We start from the raw sequence: 23268 nt of genomic DNA on the forward strand, positions 1-23268 counted from the left end.
TAAATTGAGTGTCTAAAATTAGGCATTTTACATTCTATAGCTTGAGGACAGGGTTTCAGTAGCTGTGGCATTCATCAAGTAGACGTCAGGAGTGTAGGACCTCTGTGGCAGTGAGTGATATTGCCTTGTGCATTTCTTACATGTTGTGTATTGTAGATATAAAAATATAGTTTTGTGGATGTAATATTTGTTTCATGTTTTAATTTCTTGTTGTTATTGCTATCTTCCATAATGTTTGTCAGTCTAGTGTATGGTAAACTTGGTAAACAAGCTTCTATCTTAACTGTGAGTAATGGCATCAGGAAACGTGCAGTTTCTTCATTAGTAACTTGGTCAGATGTGATGTTTCATATGATTCTAGAGTCTCTTTTGTTTGATTTCTTGTTGGCTCTAGGTTGAAGATGGCATCATGCCTTTATGAATGCCTTCGTGAAGCAGAACTTGAAAAATACTATCCCCGCTTTGCTGCCTTTGGTCTTCAGAAAATTGATGAGCTTGTCAAGGTTTCCATGGAAGATTACACCAAACTGGGGATCCATGACACAAATGATCGCAAGCGTCTTTTTCAGCTCATTAGAATAATCAAAATTATGCGACAGGAATGCATTGCAGACTTAAGCAAGCAAGATTTTCAACCACATGGCCTTTTCATTCAGCCTCAGGTGACCAGGTCAGGACCCCGCAGACAGCTGCGTTTTGAGTCCTTCTGTGAAGAAAATGGTGGAACAGTTGGAGACTCTGAACCTGAATTGTGTCATTCACCTGACTTCGGTGCCAATGAAGAGAAGAACAGTGCGGGGGAAATACTGGGACACATTCCACCACATGATTCAGAGCCAATCAGATTAACTAGAAAAGACCTAAATATCCCTGGAATAGGTACAAAAAATGACCTGAGCTGTCCAACAGTTACTGATGATATTGCTCCTCTCCTGGGGGATTCTGAAGCTCCTATTGTACAAAGAGTAACTCATATTTCAGGGTATAATTATGGACTACCTCGTTCCTGTATCAGGTAATAATGATCACCTTTATTTTACTAATACTTCAGGTTAGTCATAATTCTTTCGTAATTGTGGAGCAGAATCTGTCTTCCTCACCTCCAAATGAGAAATTCAAGCATTACAGAGCAATGCAAAGTCTTACAGACGAGAGATATTAATAAGCATTTGCAACTTTCCAAGTCTTATAAAAGGAATTGTCTGAATTTGACCAGCTGCTACCCACCAAGGTTGTCTAATAGTCTTTATTGTCTTTCAGGATTTAAGGCTTTGTTTTCTTGGTATTTGAGCCAGTCTTTGTCTTTCTGTGGTACTGTTTTAAAACATTTTTTTATGCCCAAAATAGGGCATTGCCTGTTGTTAAATTTGTCAAGCTTTTCTCAGTAAGGATATAGGCTGTGATGGCTATACTTGTTTATAAGAAATTTCTGAACTGAAGCTTTAAAAGGAAGCAGAATGAATACTGCTGGGAAGGGTTACAGACCTGGTGGTGAGAGGGATGCCTTGCAGCTGCTCCTTAGGCATGTGATTTGTAACTTCCATACTTTTCCAGTGTTTGGTACTGGAGGGGCTGTGGTTATCATGAACCACTGGTAAATCTACCCTGGCAACATTTTTAAAGCACCAAATATTTTTTTTTCCTGATTCAGCAGCAGAGCACCTATGCCTCTGCACATGTAATACCAGTATCTAGCTTGTTGCAATGCAGTCATAGTAGTTAAAATGCAATGAAGAGAGGTAGTTTATGAAGTTAGGTCTGGTCTGGGAAGGCTGTAGGGAAAAATTTGGTACATGGAAAGATCTGTGGAGTTCAGGTATCAATTACAGCTCCCACTGAGAGTGCATGTGCCTGGCGGGATAGATGCTGCTGCCACAGTGGAAAAGTACTAAGGTGACATAGTAAGTAGAGCATTTAAACTGTGAAATCAAAGATAAAGGTTTATAATTCCCCTTGGCTGGAAAAAAAAGGCATTCCCACCTTCTGGAGAAGTGCACTAACCCCCAATATATATTGATACCTGGGTGCATTCTCTGTCTCTTCTAGAAGCTGAGCCAATGTGCAGCTAAAGGACAGGATTTATAATGTTGGCAAATTTAAAAATGTATCATGGCTCAACTAAAGGAGTTAAAGGTTTTTAATCGTGCAACAGAAGCATGTTCTCACTTCATTGTTCGCACTTTGTTTCCTTGTTCTCGTCTTTTGTAAACACATTCCTCTGCACCTAGCATTATGGTTCATCTCATGGGCTTTCTGCATCCTCCTCCTGATGTGCCTCAACTAATTTTCTCATGTTTGGAGAGTTGTGCATTTCAGGCAGGCTTGGAGCAGCATGCTTACACTCAGGTTTTTGATCCCTGTTCTGCAAGTGCTTAACTGCATCGCTAAATCCATCCATTCCCATGTTACCTTGTGATTTGACCACTGTGAAGGCTTATCTAGTCTCATCTGTGAGAAATATTGGAAAACTCAGACATGATTTCAGATAGCAGAAAGACAAAGAACTCTTTTAATATGTTCAAATTTATTTTGAACTTTCCCAATGCAAATAACTTGATTTTGCAAAGACATAGTTGTTCTGCTGACCTATTATTTAGTCAGATTTCTGATGATCTGTTCTGTCTTTTGTTTGATTTTTTTCCCCTAGTAATGAAAAATTATTTTATAATGAAATACAATTTATCTTTTAAAAGAGTTAGTAAGAAATATGAACTTCACGTTTGGCAAATAGAATTAACATACATTCTATTCCCTTACAGAATATACACAACAAAATGTGCCTCTGTACTAGGGAGAATTTATCCATTTTTTCTCATTAACAGAGTCTCTAAATTTTCGGTTTTTCTTTTCTCCAAATACTGCAGTCCTTTCTGCTTCAAGCTCTTAGAGCACAACAGCCTTTTGCTGCAGGTCACCAATTACTCTGGCATGAGAATTAAACTTCAGAGCCTCTGATCATTTGTTGGACAACATTTGGTGCCTAGTGATATGCATAAGCTCACACCAGCTTATGAAGCATCTTATTTCAAGTGTCACTGCCTTTCTTTTCCAATGAAAGAATTTTCCATCTAAATGTGGGGCCTGATCCTGGACTGCACAGGAAAGCTGTACTAAAATTAAAGGGACAAGTAAAGATTGCTTGTGTGTGGTCTTCAAAGACACATCTTGAGATTTAAATCTGCAGCTTATGTGCTTCTGGGGAATCATGGAACACAACAGCAATGATACCACAAGCCTGTGGATGTTAATGAGATGTTGAGTAATTTCTGGGTTACACTTTGTTACTCAACTGGTATATATGAGTTTTCAGTTGCTATGCTAAGAGATTTTTGGCATCTGGGCAGTGTGGCAGAAACAGTGCTTTTGGGCAAGTTGGGGCTTGATTATTCAAAATACAAATCCAGGCTGAAAATCGTTACTGATTTGGCTGAAGACAGCTTGAAGAAGGGAGAGATGTAATGAATGCATTTTGGTTAATTTAAGCCTATTCTATTCACAAAATGTTGTACACAGCAGGTTAATCAATGCAACATGAAATGACCTCCGTGACATTCTGAGGAGTCTGGAAGGGGACTAAAGTAAAAATGCTGAAACATAAGATCACAGCTTTGCTTATGGTCTGAAACCACATAACCTTTTTATGAAAAAAGACCAAAGGGGAGACAAGGATAAGATCAACATTTTAATTAGTTTTTTTGGAGCTGAACAGGAACATGGTGAAACTATCTCATTTGCCAGTTTGAGTCATTTACTTATAACCAGTTAGACAGTCTATAATGCTAAGAATAAAGTCCAGCATGAGAGGAAAATCAACTAAGTATTGTACCTTTTCCTTTTCAAGATCTATTTGTACTTCTATTGTACATGATTAAGTGACTAATCATGAGTGCAAATAATTTCAGCAAGATTAAATTTCATTATGTTAACTTGGATATTATACCAGCTTCCTTCTCATGTTTGTGTAGAATTGAAAATATGTCAGTCCAGCAACAAGTTCTGGAGTGTAGCTGTACAAACACAGCCATTCTTTCAGCAGAAGTGTATAGGAAGCCTCAATCTGCTTAGGAAAAAGCATCAGAAAAATGTAAAATGCACCATATTAAAACAAGGTGTTACGGACTTTTTTGATAGACATTAATGACAGAAACATTCTCTGAAAAAAGTAACAAATTCAGGCATATTCTAGATTCTGTTGTAACCTGATTTTAAAATCTGTTCCTCCACTATTGTTGTAGATCCAATACTGTGGACAAAGAGACTCCATGGACAGAGAGTGAAAAAATCAGAGTATGTGTCCGAAAACGTCCTCTCTGCCTGAAGGAGGAGAAACGTGGGGAGATTAATATCATCACAGTGAAAGATGAAGAAACCCTACTTCTCCATGAGAAGAAGGAGGCAGTTGATCTTACACAGTACATTTTACAGGTAATGTACTCCATTGAAGGCTGTGCTTATGGGTCCGTCACTTGCATGGAGGGGTTAAGCTTATGTTGCTTAGAGTTTCCATGAGGGAAAACAGAAAAGGACTGTTAGTATTTCTTACACTGAAATAGATGGTGGGCTTTTCTTTTAGCTCAGAGTTGTCTATATTTGCGTTGCTTCTGATTTATGCCAGACTGTGCCAGCAAACCTGAGCCCAGAATTTTAAGCTCTTGAAGTATGTCTCTTGCAGCTTTCTTTGTATGTGGCAAAATAAACCCTCTGCTGCATGCCATTGCTGCAGGAGAAATGCCTGCTGATGGCTTTCCAGGGTACTTCAGTGGGGAGTTCTCTTTCCACTGTTTCAGCACTGTAGGTCTGTTTCAATGAATCAGATACACCCTCATCTCCTCCCTTCCTTTTTTCTCAAATGCTTTTGAAAATGAAGTTCCCTTTTGGTCTTTGTCTCTTAATCCCAAAGACTTCATGCTGTCATAGTTCAAATTCTCACTTGTGACTGACAGCACCAGGAACAGAACTGATTTGTAGAGGCAGCAAGCCATTCTCGCTCTCCTGAGTGTTATTTTTACAATCTGGGCCCTAGGAACAACTGTTTGGAGTGTCTGGTAAAATTTCAGTTTGGATTTCTCTCAGGCCCAGTTCATGTGCCACCTTTTAGAGTGGGATGTGTGCTGCATCATTTCCACAGACCCTGCTTCTTTGAGTCTGGTCTGGAGTGTGGGAAGTTTTGATTTTCTTGCCCCCTTCTGACTGAGTTCAGACAATCTAGCTTTGCTTAGGAGCAGCTTTTTTCTTCTCTGGCACAAAACTTTTTAAGAACAGAGGCAATTAATCACAACTTAGTCACAAGTGAGAACTAATTTTGAGAGAGTCAAGAGTTGACTCTCAGTTCTTTTTACTGTTACAGTCTGACAGTACATCTGTAGGCTGATTCATTTAATTAATAGGTTTTCTTTAATTAGCTTTTTTTTGGTCTTGTTAAAAGGTTCTGGTATGTTATGCTTCAGAATGATGGGAAATCAAGGAATTTTTGTGGGTTTTTTTTTTTCCCCCTGCCCTGAATCTCTTGATTGGTGTGTTCCTACATGGGTTGTACTGCGTATTAAGTGTGCTAGGTCACTCTCTACCTAATCCAAAGCCATATGAAGTCACTGGAAAGACTTCTGTTATTTCATTTTACCTTTGAGTAGAATTGGAGGGGAAGTGAAATATATTCTTTCTTATGTAAAGATTATCTTTGTTTTGCAGCATGTTTTTTATTTTGATGAAGTCTTCGCGGAGTCATGTAACAATCACGATGTGTATATGAGGACTGCTTATCCACTCATTCAGCATATTTTTGATGGGTAGGGCATCAGTGCTTACATTTGTTATTTTTTGTCTAGCTGTTTTCCAGTTTTATATGTTGCCTGAATTTTCCTTTATGCTTTTCATCTTTTGAAATGTATCTTCATTTCATGTTTGCCACATACCTTACCCCTTTCAGAATATCTTTGATTGCAATTTTGACAAAAATAAATCAGGGTTAACTTCATTCACTCTTGGTGACAAATCTCAATTACAGAAGAAGGTTAAATTGAACCTCAGATGCAACAAGGAGATAGCATGGTCAATCTAGAATAAAAAAATGCATCCCAAGATTTCTGAACTCTCATCTTCACTAACAAAGGTTCCTGTGTGGCAGAACACAGTCATCTGTAAAGAAAGAGTGTTACCTCTTTCCTGACACTACTGACAGATATTTTTGCATGTAGTTGTACAGTTCATAAGGTAGTAGAAATTATGAATAACCTTGTGATTTATTTTTATTGATTTATATTTGCTTAGAGGTTTAATCATAATTACATATTTCCTGATTAATGGAAAATTGATGGTGGCTTTAGACAAGACATTTTATTTCTATGCAAGGTTATATATATATATATATATTTAATATATACACTGAATATATACTTGAATATTATTACTTTTTCTTTTAATCTTTGAAGGAAAAGATTACATATCCATACTGAAAATCAACAAAATGTAACAAATTCTGTTACTAAAAATCTCCAAGTATCATAAACAGAGTATCATGCTCTTGAGAAAAGGAAAGTGAAAACGGAGAATAAGGCTTGTACCTTGCTGTGTAGTAGTCACTAAAGCCACAATTCACGTTACAGCTAATCCAGTAATGCCACCAGAAGAGATTATGCTATTTTTTTCCCAGCTTTCCCCTTACTTTTCCATCCCTCCTGCTGGCGTTCATTTAATCTAACACCATAGTGAGGCCAGTCTGCAATCTAAATTGGCAAGAAATTGTTCCCTGTGATTACTGCAGCCCTACATTTTTACCCATTCCTCTGCCAGGAGTACAGAGCCAGGTACAAAGTCTTTTTTTTAAAGGGGGCAGGGAAAGGAAAAGAAAGGAAGAGAGCCAGCACCTTGTACCACATCAGATAGGGTATACTTGGAAATCATTGTTAGGCATTCTGCAGTTTCCCAGAGACAGTAGCAGGCCAAACGTCATTACTAGGGGGCCACTATAGATAGACACCAGCATTGCAGAATATTATTTAATAGATATGAATGAATCAGATGTGGCACTAAACACATACCCTGTCTCCACAGAGGCAATGCAACTTGCTTTGCATATGGACAGACTGGTGCAGGTAAGACTTACACCATGATGGGGAGTCACCGTAACCCAGGACTCTACGCCCTGGCTGCCAAGGACATCTTTAACTACCTGGAAGCATCACCATCCAAGAAAGATCTTAGTGTTTTGGTCAGTTTTTATGAGATCTACTGCGGACACCTTTATGACCTGCTAAATGGAAGGCAAAGGTATTTAAATAAAAACATGGTTTACTATAAGCCTGTGGTTGTGAATCAGTTGTTTGGAAATCGTTTACTGTTTTCATGTGATTACATTTAACATACTAGCATTTATATCAAATGTTACGTATTTAATTAGGGTTGTTTGTAGGAGCTACTTAGGGAGGAATGCCAGGTCTGACAGTAGACATTGTGATATTGATAGGGACTCCTCCTGGTCTATTGTATGGGGGAAAAATAAGGGCTTAGGTTTGAGATACAAGCTCAGGCTCTTGCTTACACTGTAGTAAGATAACAGGTGAACATCCATAGGTAGAGAAACAAGCTTCTTGTGGTCAGAATTTCCCGTCTTAGAATCACAGAACATTTTGAGAAGGAACCTTAAAGATCATCTTGTTCTACCCCTTCTGCCCTGGGCAGGGACAACTTCCACAAGACCAGGTTGCTCAGAGCCCCATGCAACCTGGCCTTGAACATTTTCAGGCATGGGACATCCACAGCTTCTTTGGACAGCCTGTCATATGTCAGCCATTGTGGAGTCCCTGTCTTTCCCTGGTCAAGCATAAACTCTGGCTGTCCCTCCTGCTGTGCCAGTAGGGATTTGACTCTTGCCAATCTCTGAAGATCCTGTTGATCTCTTACATGCTTGACTCTGCAGAGCCTGCTCACCTTCTCCTTGGCCAGCCCAGTGACTCAGCCCAGCAAGCCTTTGGAGGTGATGCTGAAATATGACTCTGAGGCTGTAGGAGCTGCTTTAAAAACCTGTGCAAAAAATCCTTAGAATATGAACAGAGCAAAATTTACAGTCTGATGAGGACTTAGAGGAGCCTGAGATGTAGTTTAAAGAGACACAGGAACTCTAAAATGTAAACATGGTAATATACTTCCCTGCTTTATTATATTCTTGAACTAGCAGAAATGCACTGGTAATGTCTCTTTAGCAGTGAAATGTCAGTGGTACTTGTAAATGAGGTACCTTTTCAGCTCTGAAAATAAATTAATGACATCAGGGCCTCTCCCCTGTCAGTAGCCTGGATTGCTTTTTCTCAGTGTCGAGGCACGGAGACCACGTGTGATGAATGTTTTCACTGCTGCTTTCTGAGATTTCATATATCTCTGTGCTCTTTTTTCAGACTTTATGCAAGAGAAGATGGCAAGCACGTTGTTCAGATAGTTGGACTTCGGGAGGTTCAGGTGGATTCTGAAGATAAGCTGTTGGAGGTAATGTTTGGGATTCATTCTTTGTCTTCTTCAGCCCAATTTGCTGATCTGTGAGGTGTGTCACTTACAGACATTATTTACTGTGTAGCACAAGTGTATGTTCCTGTTTAAGGCCCTCAAAGTGGCAAGCCCAGGGGGCTCTATTAAAAGTGCCTTTTTTCATTAAGCTGTTTCTTGTGTTAGCCATATGCAAGCAGTTGATTCGCAGCTGTCGCTTCTGCTGCCATTCCTTAGGGAAAGATTCCAGAAGTTCAATAGTGTCCCAGTAAGGGACCCTAAAAGTTGGGTATGTATTTTCTCCCAGTGTGGTATCTTGAAGTTCTATGAACTTAGATTTTTGTATATAAAAGATACATGGTTATGGCACAGAATATATAAATTTGAAAACTATTAGAAACAGAAATTAGAAAATACTTAAGACTGAGATATTTGTCTGAAATATTTAAAATACTGCTTACGTGTGTGCACGATAACAGGCAAGTAAAATTAAGATCTTTAAACAGTAGCTGACATTCACCATGAACAAGGCTTCAGTTTTCCTTTCCTACTTGGCTGAGCCCTGAAAGGGCACTGGCAAATTTTCTGTGTTGTCCTGCAACAAGCAAGCTGATTAAATCTATTTTCTATTTAGCCTGACTTTGCATAATTCAATTCATTTTTTGGTAAGGAAGTGTGAATTAGAAGTGCCTGATATTGTAAATGACTTATTAAAATTGTCGTAGTGTTGTCCACTGACATTGCACTTAATTTAGTTGTTCGTCTTTCCATTAACTCCAAGCTTCAGGACAAGCTGGTGATGCTTCTGAAAGTTAGACTGCAAATTTAATATATGGTTGATTTACAATTCCTTGGTATTATCACATTCCACACACAGAAGAGCTATTAAATTACTTAATTCTTAGAGATATCTTGGGGGAAAAAAAATAGTTCACAGGCCCATTTGAACACAGAAGTGTTACTGGCTTGACTCAGAACTTCTGAGTATTCTGCAACAGATATATGGAAAGAGCTTTGAACACATTCCTGATTATTCACTACTCACTGATGTTGGCTTTGATTCAGAAATTATCTGCACTTAGCACTGATATAAAGCTTGGAAGCTGCAGTGGTTGGTTATGTTGCTCACTGAGCACTGGCCACTGAAGAGCATGAATAATTCACATCTATCAGCTGAGTGTATTGATTTTGCTAGGCAATATTTTAATTTGTTCTTGCAACACAGGAAATTAGTGACTGTACTATGAATGCCCTGCTGCAGTCAATGCTAGACTTTCTGCAACAGTCCTTTAAAGTTTTCAAAAAAGAATTATCCAGATTTGTGTCTTGAAGGAGCCCTTGTCCTACTGCCTTGCCTTCCTCCCTTGTATTCTTATTTTACTGTTGTGCCGAGTATAATTGATCTTCTAACTTTGTTCCTTACTCTGGCATAATTTTTTGTTTTGTTTTGTTTTTCTTTTGTTTTGGAAATTTAGAAAGGTTTTGGCAGTTCGTGATTTTTTGTTTGACTTTCTGGATAGCTTTACTCACCTACAAGAGAAAGTGAAATTTTAAAAGAACAACAAGAATAGTCAGTCTCTTGAGTCTTTTAGGTTGTGTTTATAGTACTACAAATGTATGCTAGCAATATAATAAAGAATTTAGTTTTATAATTTGAATAATTTGCAAAAATGAGTGAGGGTGCGATGCAACGGATTCTTAATTGCATTGTGCTCTTTAAGCTCTGTTGTATCACTACAAGTAAGTCCATGCACAAAGCTCTGAAATATGGGAAGGGATCCAATCTCTACTGCCTTGTACCAAATTTTAAGGCTGTAATGAACCATTTGTCACAACGTTTCCTCATCTTAGGAGGACAAGATCTCTTTCTGAGAGATTGTGATTTTATTTACAATTCACTTGGATTTTGTCTCCCTTATTTGCAGGTGATTTTGAAGGGGGGAAAAGAACGTAGCACAGGAGCTACTGGAGTTAACTCAGATTCCTCTCGGTCTCATGCCATCATCCAAATTCAAATTAAAGACACAGCCAACAGGGCATCTGGAAGGTAAGACCAGAAGCAGAAGTGCTCAGTGCTGATGTCAAACCCAGGCACATCCAAGAGACAAAGAGGAGGTGTTAGTGCACAAATGTGCGTTAAATTAGAAGATAGGGTTAAAAGGGACTTGAGAAGTTCCACAGTCCTGTCTCTTTTTCCAAGGAGAATGTTTTAGGCACATCTGTGAGAGCTTTATCAAATTAATTTGTACAAATTTCCAGTGAAGGAGTTTGACAATCAAATCCATCCCCTCATCTTCAGTGTTTAATTTGGCTAAATTAGATGCCTGCACTGGACATATCCACATGTGAACTCATCACCTTTGAAGTCAGTAGAATGAAATTGTCACTCTGGGATCTCTGCAGTGTGACCTAAATTAGGTCAGATGCATTTTCCCCTCAAAGCATTTCTGTCCTGTAATTGACTACAAAGTGAGTTTGGGATGACTAGCCCAGGTGGAGATAATTCCATGACAGATGTTTTGCCTTTGGCCAGAAGAATCAGAGTATTTCACATAAACCTCCCTGATAATTTGAGTGACTCTGATGCTATCTGCAGCAGACAGAAAGAGCAGTTTACTTACTCTTGTGGCATCCACTTTATGTATTCAAAAACTAATTGTGCCTCCTCTCAGTCATCTTTTCTCCATACTAAACCTCAGGAAATAGATCTGAGGAAGAAAGTCTGTGCATCTGCATTACTGCCAAGTGTCACAAAATCCTGCTGACACCGTCTTCCATTAGCTACCACACAGTCTTCTTGTCCAGGATCTAATTTTGAGCACAAGGCAAAATGGGAGAGCCACAAACACTGAAGAGAGGAGAAGACAGAACAGGCAGGCTTAGAAATAAAAGTATAGAGGTTATGTAGGTGTAGCATCTGGACTGGGGGGGGTTTGTGTGTCTGAAAGGGAGGTGGAGCTGATCTGAGGAAAAGGTGCCAAGATGTGCCTATAAAAGAAGTCAGGGCTGTTGCAAAAAAAGAGGAAGGACAAAGACAAAGAAACAGTGCAACAGTCAGTACAGCAGCTGGCACCCAGAGCTAGGGACTGTGAAAGGGAGTAATGGAGTTTTGTGGAAAGAAATGGCAGGCATCACTGAAAGCTCAGTGTATTAATTGCTACACTGGAAATTTCTATTCCTGTTGTCCCAAATTCCCATTTGACATGGCAGTTGTCTGTCTTACCTGGAAGGAGAAATCAAGAAAATTTCTTTTAACTGTTTTCTTAGGAAACTACAAACACAGTGATTATCTGGACAGATGAATGTGTTGCACTGTCATCACATATAACTACACTTTCTATGATTTAATATTAAGATGCTCTGACACTGTTTCTGCTGCTATGCTTATTTTGGTATCTCAGATATCTCCAGTGAATGTTTCTTGTTGTTCAAAAGTAGTCATTTCTAATTACTCTTCTGATGCCATATGTTGTAGCCTGCTGGTTTAATAAAGAAAAAAAGAAGAGGGAAAAAAAGCCCTTAAGATAAATGCAACTTTGTTTTTTTCCAGGATATCATTCATTGACTTGGCTGGCAGTGAAAGGGCAGCAGATGCCAAAGACATGGATCGACAAACAAAAATGGAAGGAGCAGAAATAAACCAAAGTCTTTTAGCAGTAAGCTACTATTATGTCTGGGGAAGGTTTTGCTTTTAATTACTAGCATGTTTGTTAGGATGAAAGTGAACCACAGAATAATGTATGTATGTATTCCATGGAGAGGAAAAAATAACCAAGGTACTAAATGTGTTCAGTTTAATTTATCTCATGACTGAAAAACAATTTAAGAAGGAAGAATTATCCTGATGAAAATTTTGTATTTTTAATCATCCATTCTTACTGCAATACAGGTAAACATAGCATGGAGAATGTTAGGTGTAGTGTAATAAGTGTCCCATATTTTGTATAGAAGATTTTGTCCCTTTTAAAGAATACTAGCTTGGAATTGCCTTGTTTGTTTCATAAGAGCACATCTGTTTCTGCCAGTTATTTTTACCACTTAAACTCAGGCTTCTCTTTCAAATCAGGAATAAAGGACTTAAGAGCATAAAAACTAGCAATTTATTTGTGGGGAGGAAGGAACAGGAAGAAATGCACTCATAAGGCAAACTGTCTTTATAAGTGTCCACAGTCAGGCAAAGAGGAAAAAAGGAGCAGAAAAATGCCATCTAAGATAAAGCAGAAGTGCCTGTAAGTGCTGCAGAAAGCTTTGCACCTCCTTTAATGCAGACAGTTGAAGCTCATTGGTGACTGGGGGCTTATATCAGCAAGGTGATACAGGTTGCTGAGTATGAGCCAGGAGTACAGAAGTCAGTGCACACAACTGTACCTCTTAGTGTGCTGTAAACAGGAGGCGGCTTGCTCTGCTTTGGGAATGCAGATGCTCCTTTGCACAGAGGCTTTTCCTGCACTGGAATATTAGTGTTTGTGCTGGGAGGTAGCCTGTGAGGTGGATATCTTTCTGTACTTCATGCTTTCTTGAGTACTTGCTGTTTAATAACTGAGTGTCATGGGGAGTTGGGACCTGAATAGAAAAAAGTCTGATCTTGAAGGTCTTCTCCAGCCTGAACAATTTTCTGGTTCCTGAGTGTAAGCCCATGAAACTCTTTTAAAAGAAACTGTAAAATTGGAGTGTGTACATTTTTGGTATTTTGTGAAACTAAGAAGATACCAGGACACTCTACAAGTAGTGATTGAATTAAATATAAAAAGCATTGTTGGATAAATCATCGTAACCTGTAGCCTGTAAAACCTAGGGTTGGCCTCAATGATCATAACACTCTCTTCATACCTTCAAACCCACGAGATTTGAAGTCTGTTGCTGGTTTGAATATTTGCATTGTTTTCAAGGGAAGACTTTCAGACACTGCAACTATGAGAGCCTGACTGAAGAATTACAGTTTGATCTCTTGTTACTGGTGCAGTTTTTAATAAAGTGCTGTAAAAATGATAAATAAGTATGGTTTTCAGTGGGAGTTTGTAGAATGTAGAAAGGCTGTAAATGCTTGATGGCAGTATCACCATGACAATCCTGTAATCAGTTATGTCCAGAAGTAAGGAAATAAGAGATATAGCTCAAAAAGCTCTGTCCTTTGAGTACAACTGCCCTGCAAACTGCAGCATAATCTAGCCTACACTCCGTCTGGCTTCAGACTAGCTAGATGTGGTGCAGGCAGCAGCTCTGTGGAGCTCTGTATGTGCTAAATGCATTTGGTGTAGCCCACGGAGCCATCAGGCAGGGCACAAATTGACCTTGCAAGGGACAACACATTGTGGGAGTCAAAGGTGATACAGGACCTGGGTAGGTTTGGTTTGATGTGGTTGAGTTCCTTGCCAGTGCATGATTGATCTATTTTTCCCTTCTATTCTTTCTTTCTTTTGGTAGCTAAAGGAATGCATTCGGGCACTGGATCAGGAACAAATGCATACTCCTTTCCGGCAAAGCAAATTAACTCAGGTAAAATGAGCAAAAAAGTAAGAGAAGAGGTTTCCCTGCTGAGGACAGAAATATGCAAAAAAGCAAATAAATAAATAAATAGATGACATAGTTCAGTAACTGCTTCCTCTCTTGGGGAAGAGAGAAAAGCATAGCTTCTGTAAATTTTAATTTTAAAGGTAATCACAGAATGAATGCCAACTGTAAATTTCCTCCAGCCAGCAGTGGGGATTGGCATGGAAAAAAAAAGGAACAAGCCAAAAGCTGAAACCAAACAAAACCCAAACACCACCTTTGAGACTCATACAGTGTTATCATCCATCGCCCCCCAGTCTGAAATCTTCTGTTCAGTTACTGTCCTGGGACCTTTCATCAATATTTCTCAACTTCAGCTGTAACATCAGCTTTATTCCTCAAACCATATTGGCACCCTTGAGGTATCTGGAACAAGGGCTTGTTTAGAGTCCTAATTAATACTTGTATTCATTTTAAACTGTAAACAAATAAAAACAAGAAAAACTGAGACAAGAGGACTACATTTATTAAAAGAAAAAAAAAAGTACCTTATGTTAAGTTTCTTTTGCAGACGTTGCTAATGTACAGGATGTGCAAAGGACATGAACTGATAAGAACCCAATTTTTTTTTCCTTTGAACCCTAGGTGCTAAAGGACTCTTTCATTGGCAATTCCAAGACATGTATGATAGCCAATGTTTCACCAAGCCACATAGCTACAGAGCACACCCTGAACACTCTGCGGTATGCTGACAGGTAGGATGTGAAACTCACTCTTGCCAGGGTGAAAATCACAAAGTAAAAAGTAATGTGTGATGTTTGGCACTACATTTTACTTTAGTTGTATTGAAAATGTTGATTTAAGCAAGAAACAGAATCTTTACAAAGCTAATAAAATCGTTACCTATTCCAACTCTTAGATTTTGTCTTAAAATTTTTTGGGTCTCGTAAGTACTTTCTGATGACTGCTTTCAGTGATGAAAATATCACTGTGTGCCCTGTAACTGCAGGATTACTGACCTTGGCATTCAAAAGTTTTGGTTTAGTTTTGTATTATGATTCTACTTAGAATGTGTGCAAGTCCTTCACCCTCCCTCCTACACAGAAGGAAGTAAATTACAGGCTGTGCAATGCTGGTCTTAAAAGACCATGAGGGGCAAGAGGAGCAGAGGGAACAGCTGAATGTCAGGATGGTAGGGAAAGGGTGATATCAGTTAATCAGTTGCATTTCTAGCTCTGATCCAGGAGCAGTGCAGTCCAGTCCACATCCCCTGCTGTGCTAGCAGCCACCTGAGCTAAGAATCCCCACTTCAGCTACTCCCAAAGTCCTACTTTGAGCCTTGTGGGATTCTGATGTGCTGTGGAGAATACCAGCTTGTTCTGCTGCATTATTACGTGTGGAAATACTACTCCCTTGCATTGAAACAGAGGCCATTTCCACTCACTTGACCTGTTACGCACTGCTCAAGGAAGCACTTAAAAAGACTGCCATAGATTTGTCCAAAAGTCCAGGCATTTTGGCAGAGGGGTTTTGATTTATCTGTGAAGATCAGAGATAGAAGACAAACCATGATGTTGAATTCAATATTTAGTCTTAGTATGTGAAAGCATTCATTTGTTCTGAAGATGCTGTTATTTATCTGAGAGCATGACATCTTCTAAATCCAGCCTCTTCTTTACAGGGTCAAAGAGCTGAAGAAAGGGATTAGATGTCCTACCCCTCTCACAAAAAGGCGTCGCAAAGCTGGAAATTTATCTCCAAAACATGTCCAAAGCACCCTATCTTTGCCACCTGGGGAAAAGAGCTCTCCAAAGAAGGTGAAGCTAGGCCTACAGCATCCCTCAAGTGCTACAAAACCAAAGGCATATCCAGAAGCACTCCAGCCACTTGATGTCCCTCTTACCTCTACCCCCAAGGGAACTGGTAAAGAACACACCTACAAAGGAAATACCAGCACTCCTTGCTTCCACCACACCACCCCAGTTAAGGGAATCTTGCGGATAACAAATCCCCTGAAGAAGAAAAATGATGATCTATTCTCCAACACTGAAAAGAGCACCTTGGTGAATGATTTCATTGCCACAGCAGAAACAAAAGAGAGTGGCCAGCAAGACAAGTGTATGCAAAACACAACACCTGTTCAATGCCTGAAAGTCCAGACAGTGCAACCTGTTCAGAAACAGCTTGTTCCTAGAGATGATAATGCCTTTGGAGATGGAAATCTGCCCTCTGACAGTGAACAGGAATGGGAAAACACTTTCACTAAAGAGTCTGTTGAGCCTTGGACATACCTGCCTCCGTTTCAGAAGGAAAGGGAAGAGCATTTACGTCTTTATCACCAGCAGTTTCAGCAGCCCCCTATTCTAATGCAAAAATTGAACTATCAACCCCTTGAGAGGTTTTTAATGCAGTACAAGCCTGAGGAGATTCAAGTGAAGCAGGAGCTGAGCCTTACTCCGACTGAACTGCAGAGCAAAGAGGGGATGCAGCTGGAAGATCTGGATGACAGTGATTTCAGTGAAGATTCTTTCTCACCTGTCTGTAGTCAAAAGAGTGTGGAAAGAAGAAATACCAGCAAATGCAGTCAACATTCATTTTTCCTTCATGAAAGAGAACAAGGAACTGAAGAAGAGCAAAAAGGCCAAAAGCGACAGGATTTATTTTTTAAATATGCAATACCCATGCAAGATCATGGATTAGATGACAGCTGGGATTGTAGTGAGGGTAGCCCAAAGGCAGAGGAATCCATTAAAAATGCAGACTGCAGCAATACTTCTGCAGAATGGAGCTATGACTTAGCTGTTGAATCCTCTCCAAGCAATACTGCAGAAAAACCTTACTGCCTGCAGGAAGATGCTGGTTGCAGCTGGAAAAATGGCAAGGATTTCCTAGCTGATCACGAAGAGTACAGGTCCAAACACAGATGTCTTGTTTACTCCAGTGAGGCCACCTTAACTCCGGTAAAGGATGCTTCAAGCCCATATGTATCTCCTGTATTGAATTCAGGAACTTCAGAGTGCAAAGAGATTGATCTCCAGCACAAGGAGAAGGAAGAATCCACTTTGGATAAAAAGGCTGCCTTTGCAGGAGGTGTAAAATGGAAAGCTCAAAATGATGGAGTTAGCCACTGTGTTTCTTCCAGCTGTTCCTCAGAATTCACCTCTGAGCTCATGACCCCTCCCCTCATGTCCCCTCTCAATGGTGAGGACACAGCTGAAACAGAGAAAGCGTCTTCCAGCCAAGAGGAGCCCCACTCTGAGATGCAGATGCTGGACAGTGACATCCAGAGCAGGTTTGAGGACGAGAGCTGGCAGTGCACCAGGAGCAGATCTCTGACTGACAGCATGCTGGAGCTGGGGGAGCAGAGCCGCCTTGGGGGAAGGCTCTGTGCCCTGCTGGCATCCCCTCAAGCCAAGCAGAAGCAGCTCCCACCCACCTGCGGCCGTGTGAAGCCGTGCTGCTGCCACCTGGGATCGTATTTGTCCAAGCAGGGAGTCCGGCGCAATTTGTTTGTTGGACGTGACCCGACAGAAACATCCACAGCTGGACCCACAGCTGGATCCACGGTCCCCAGGCCAGAGAGAGAGGGTGGGGGACTTTGCAGTGACCCCCCCTGCAAAGATCACTTGGGAGGCACACCTGGTGCTGATGTTAATCAGCATAACAATGCTGGTAATTCAGGGAAGTCTAACTCAAGTCAAGGGTCCCACGATGAGGAAATAAATGCTGAAATACCTGAAAAGAGCTATGCAGCCCAGTCCCCCTCTCAGGAGAGCAGCTTGCTGCTGCAGCCCAAGCCAGGGCTGAGGAATGAGAACCTCACCCATTCTGAAGACCCTGCCAAGTCATCATTTGGCCATGAGGAAACAGGGTTGCTAAAAACCAAGTTAAAGCAGAGTATTTTTACGCAAGAGACTTTTGCTGCAGATGCAGGATTTGCAACCAAAGATAATAAGCCAATAGCAAATGCAAAGTGTCCCTCACACATGTCCAGCAGCAGCTCTCCAGGTGCTATATCAGAGATGAGGAAATGGCAGAGGGAAGCCCTAGAAAAGGCACAGTAAGTCTTGCTCATTGTGAAGTTTGTAATAAAGCTTAGAAATGCTGGACATGTGATACATTTGCCTTTATTTGTATGTCATATGTAAATATGTATTCAAAAACCAACCGTTAATCATTCTGTTAAATAATTGCAAGATTATTCATAATTTATAGTAATTATCTTAAAAATATATGGTTGCTTGTTATTTAGTGATATTTAAAAATCTTACAGGAAGCAAATTATGCTATTAGAGGTTCTAAGATAATGCTAGAGGAATAAATATTATAATATGAACTGCAGTTCACAGTAATTAATTGGCTTACCATAAGCTGTAAAGTACCTAAAATACATCAAAACCTTCCATCAAGAATCAGGTTGTAGCTGTTCCATAATTGAAAAGAAGAGCTGCTAGAGCAGCTGGGCAGTCACAGAAGATGTAGATATAAAGCTTCTGAGTACTCTGAGCTTCCATTTTCACTCCCAGGCATTGGACTGCATTCCCTTGACTGAAAATATATTGTTGGTCAGTGAAACTTGCTCAGAGGAATCAACAGCAGCACTGCATTCCTGCTTGGCCTGGTTCTTACTGAAATTACTTAGACTCATGGTTATAAGCCACCTCAGCAATTAATTAGATGATTGTTGTGCTCCTTGATTCTCCTGCAGTAAAAATCTCTTGTGTGCTGCCTGTGCTAAGGAAGTGCTGTGGTCATTCCTGTGTGAGCAGCCCTCAGTCACCTATTTCATCCTGAAACCCAGACCAGGGCAGTCCAATGCACTTCCCGGAGCACTGGTGTGCCCTTCCTGAGTGCCAGGACAGCAAGGCTTCCTCTGGGGTATTCCTCTTTCTTGAAGGTTTATTGAGGCCAGCTGTGATTACAAGCAGTGGTTACACTACAAGCTGTTTAACCAGTGTGTGTTTTTTGTTAATCAGACAGACTGTAATTCGTGCTCATCAGCAGCAGCTGGATGAAATGGCATGCCTGTGCTTCAAAGAGGAGTGCTTGATAAATCAGATGTCAGCAATGGTAAGTATTTCAGATGATGGTTTTGGTGCCCATTGAACATGCATAAATTAATCTTAGAGATTATTAACTTTAATTGGTAATGTGATGTTTCTTGTCAGTTTAATCCCTTTTCCAAGGCCTTAGTCCTGGGAGAGGCCTCTCATTTTCAGTGCCTGTTGTGTCTGCCAGTCTCCACTCTGACAGGGCCTTGGGGAGCAGGAGACGGATGGGCTGGCCCTGAAGCCTTTGTCTCTGATAACAGAGCCTTCCCTTATCTTGCATCACAGGGCAGACTGTACCAGACAGGCCATCTGTCCCTGGGATGTTTTAGTTCTTTCAGGTTGGGACGAGTAAGCTGATACCACACAACAGAGCACACAGCTAGGGCAGGACACTGGTGGCATTGGCAGTCTCTTCCCTCTGAGAGCCGCTTTGCCTATCACATGGCAGGTGTGCTAACAACCCTGCACTCACTTACTCCAGTGTTCTGACCACTGTGGCTTGTGCCTTACACGCTCTTGGCTTTGGTGCTCAAGTGTTTCTTAGCTTGTCTTTGCCTCAGATGGTGTACCCTAGACCTAAAAACTGGCACCTGCATGGCCTCACTGCTAGCTAGGCAATCCCATTCTCTGTTTCTCCTGCATCCCAACAGATGCATGTTACAGCTATGTGAAAATCCAGACTGAACATTTTCCAGTGAGAACTCCTGCCTTCCCAGTTCCCTCACCTTCTTAGTAAAGCCAAGCTGCATTGCTGGATTGCATTATCAAACCATGTCAATTCCTGTCACAGTTCAGATATGAAGTAGAGGGACTCTTCTCTCAGGGACTTTGGAGTGGAGCTACCATGTGGCTTATTCACTGTGATTTCAAGCTGCATATGCTGTTTCACAGATAAGATACAGTCCACAAAGCAGCAGGAGAGACATAAACTGTATTCACTTTGTGGCAGACAGTGCAGTGAAACAAAGCTATCTTTCATCTTCTTAATTTTTTTTTAATCTTCTGAGATTGTTCTTCTTAAGTCTGTTTGTCGCTGGACACCAGCTCTCCCCCCAAATTTATTTGCCTCTTGCAGCAAGCAGTTCTTTTCTGGCTATCAGAATTCTGACAAGCTTGCCAGGCCTCCAGCAGTGTGTGAATAACATACCTTGTAGTAGCACAACCTTTTTTGGGTAATGAAATGTGCTTGGGCTTCATGCATTGGCTTCTCTCCTTCCATTTTCAGATGTTTTCAGCTTCTCTAGCCATGAAACTTGGCCGCAGGAGAAACTCCTGCCAAGACCAGCCACACACTGAACAAAGCAATATTTAAAGTGCTTAAGAAAAATATGCCACAGCAGCTGGGCTAGTCTTCATCACTGTCCTGATTTCCCCACAGGACAGAGATACAGTGCAGGAGATACAGCTGGAGTACTGCCAAATAAGCTTTTGCATGATTGATTTTCATGCACAGCAGCTGAATTTCCCAGCCCTGGAGATGCTGACACCTCCCAGCTTCTCAGGCAACAGACCTGGGGACAAAGGCACCAAACTACTCTCAGCCGGAGAGCAGAACACTTCCAAGTGCTGCCTTATTAATACAAGCCTTACTGAAAAAAGGCTTAAAACTCCATTTCAGTTTTAATCACAGTGTGGAAGGTAGAGTTCCCTGGGCTGAGGCTGGATACACTGCTGGTATTGCTCATGGCAGACCTGCAGCCAAGGCCCCATGACCTGATGGGATATAAATCCCTTGCATCTCTCAAGATTGGGCTATTATGTCTGATCTGTAGTGGCATAGCTCACCATTTATTTTCATAATCCATAAATCAAACATGAGTGGTGTCAGGAACAGAGTTCAATACACGTTAAAACTGGGTGACCAGTCCCACTACCAAACCTTTGAAAAGCTAACCAGAGTAGAAGAGTGACAGCAGCTACTTTATACATTTTTATTTTTAAGCCACTATATGAGCTGTAATGAAATAAAACTACCAGTGAACCTTGGTATTTAGATGCTGATTTAATCTACTAGTCTGCAGAATGCTTTTCTGTTCTGCTGTAGTGTAAAAAATACGCTGATTTTCTCCAACCTGCTGATACTGTTCTGTACTGTTTCCTTGTGCCTTCCTCACCAGGATTTTCCGAATTTCATGACCATGCTGGATGAAATCTTGGTGCTGAAGTCAAAGTGTGTCCAAGCAATGCGAGCCCAGCTGCAGCTTTGTTTAGCCTCCACTGACATATCACTGCAAACACCTCCACCAGTTTAGACCTTCTTTGCTTCCATGTCTACTGGAGCACCTACAGGAGACCTCAGCCAGCACTTTGCTACACTTGGTGCTGCAGAGTGTGGGTGGTAGGGGATAGCTTTTGGTTTGATGTTTGTGATTAGTGTGTGCTTTATATAAGGATGGAGAGAATTCTGAGTAAATGAGAGATGACTAATTGGCACCATAAGCTGTGTATTTCATTAATACTAGTAAGCCACATTCTGAACAGTAACAATTCAGCAGCCTTTAAATATCTCACCAAGCAGAAAGCAAGTTGTGTTCATGTATCATAGCAGCTCCTCACATGTTAAGGGCAATTTCATGTTGCCAAGTAAGGGAAACGACTTTGAAGCCAGATACAGGTTTGAATGAAATGCTCAAAAGCTACCCACAAAAGTCCTTGCAAACAGAAGCCAGGAAAGAGAGAGGGTTGTTACACTAAAGTGATTGGACCTTAAGTATTTGGAAGTCAAGGGAGGGTGTGAAGTGCTTTCAATTTCAGAAGAAGGAAGCCAATTGTTAGTTCTTGGGATGAATCCTCCAGAGCTCCTGAAAGAGGTAGCTTTAAGTTATGGGTGAGGAGTGGTTTAGCAGGGACTTTGTACCAAAGATTCCATCTGGCATGTTAATAAGCACATGGGTTTCATGCTGCTGCCCAGAGGAAGACACCAGCAGCTGTACCTGCTGCACACCACATCTAATGTTCTGACCAGAGCAGAAGAGATTTCTCACATGGAAAGGGGGTCTGCTTGGAGGCACTGAGCTTCCAGAAGCTGCTAACAGCACTTGTAGGTGAAACTGGTATTTGAATCAAGAGCTATGGAGCCATCAGCTGGAACCCTGCAGAAGACCTGGTTCATTCATCACATCTGAACCACAAAGCTAGTCCACTTGCTTTGAAGGCACAAGTGACCTTGAGACATGCTTGCTGACAATGCACTGTGTGAGCACTCCCACTCCAAAATTAGGGCTGTCACAGCACATTCATCTCTGTGTCTCCTCAGTAATGCCTGTGGTAGCTCATTCAAAGCCTGCTCAGTAGCCAGAAATGCCAAGGGGAATGGAACACTGCTGTCTGACCAGCTGTGGGTTTTGCTGCCTGCCTGCACAGCCTCCCTGAGGAGCCCAGGTTGGCCTGAGCAGCAGGACAATAATTGCAGTGACACTGGGATGCATATTTGGTGCAAACACTCCCAGGAATGTCACCCAGCGTAGGCCCGGGGAACAGAAGCAAATCCCACATCACTGCCCTGACTATTGGGCTGTTTTTAGCAATGGTTAGTCTCCATCTCGCAACTGAAACTGTATTTCTCTGTGGAGCAGAGAGCAGAGCTTCTCTGGGATCTGAGGTTATGGCTCTCAAAACGGTTCCTGTGTCCTGGTCACTGGCCAGCAGCAAGTCACACCTGAACCTGGGTTAGAAGCCTTCCTCACTTACCCAGAGAGATGAGGCATCCAGGAGGAAAACTCTTGGTATTTCTGCACAGAGCAGTAGTGCCTGGCAGCCACCAGAGAGCTGTAAAGTAGTGGGACATCAGCACTCTGCTCAAACCATGCAGGGAGGAGACCGTGTTTAAAACCAGCAATTCCCTCCACTTCCTGGGGCCAGGGAGACTTTTCCTGTGAGTAAGGTGAGGGGAATACGAGGCAGCTGCGTAATCCTGATACCACAAATTAGATGTGGGCACTTAAGTTTCCCCAGCACATTCTCAGCAAGCATGCAGCAAATACTGCTCTCAGGGAGCAGCTGAGGAGCTTGGCAAGTCTATTTGGAACCAAGGAAAAGGTCAGACCGTAGGATGTGTACACAGGTCACAGGAAAATGTGATGCCCAATCAGAAACAGTGCGAGGGAGGAAAATTTTCCCTCCATGTACTCTGACGTTTGGGAGATGAGTATTGGTTGAGTGCTCTTTCAGGTTTTTAAAAAGCAGCTGAGCAAAGTATGTTCACAGGCATTTTGAGTGTCTACAGAAGCTGGACATTCCTAAGCAACACATG

The 23268-nt window shown here is 41.2% G+C and overlaps 1 protein-coding gene across 1 annotated transcript; it reads left to right on the forward strand.

Moving 5' to 3' along the window:
- Positions 1–401: 401 nt before the first annotated feature.
- Positions 402–21278, forward strand: KIF24 (kinesin family member 24). The gene is made up of 12 exons (XM_058826478.1): positions 402–1015; positions 4236–4425; positions 5689–5786; positions 7051–7266; positions 8391–8478; positions 10401–10522; positions 12026–12131; positions 13900–13971; positions 14611–14720; positions 15647–18025; positions 18942–19035; positions 21134–21278. Exons 1-12 carry the CDS (start codon positions 402–404, stop codon positions 21266–21268), a joined length of 4224 nt encoding a protein of 1407 aa, XP_058682461.1. The 3' UTR covers positions 21269–21278.
- Positions 21279–23268: the final 1990 nt, after the last annotated feature.

The sequence above is a fragment of the Poecile atricapillus genome, chromosome Z (genome assembly GCF_030490865.1).
Source record: "Poecile atricapillus isolate bPoeAtr1 chromosome Z, bPoeAtr1.hap1, whole genome shotgun sequence".
Classification (NCBI taxonomy): domain Eukaryota; kingdom Metazoa; phylum Chordata; class Aves; order Passeriformes; family Paridae; genus Poecile; species Poecile atricapillus.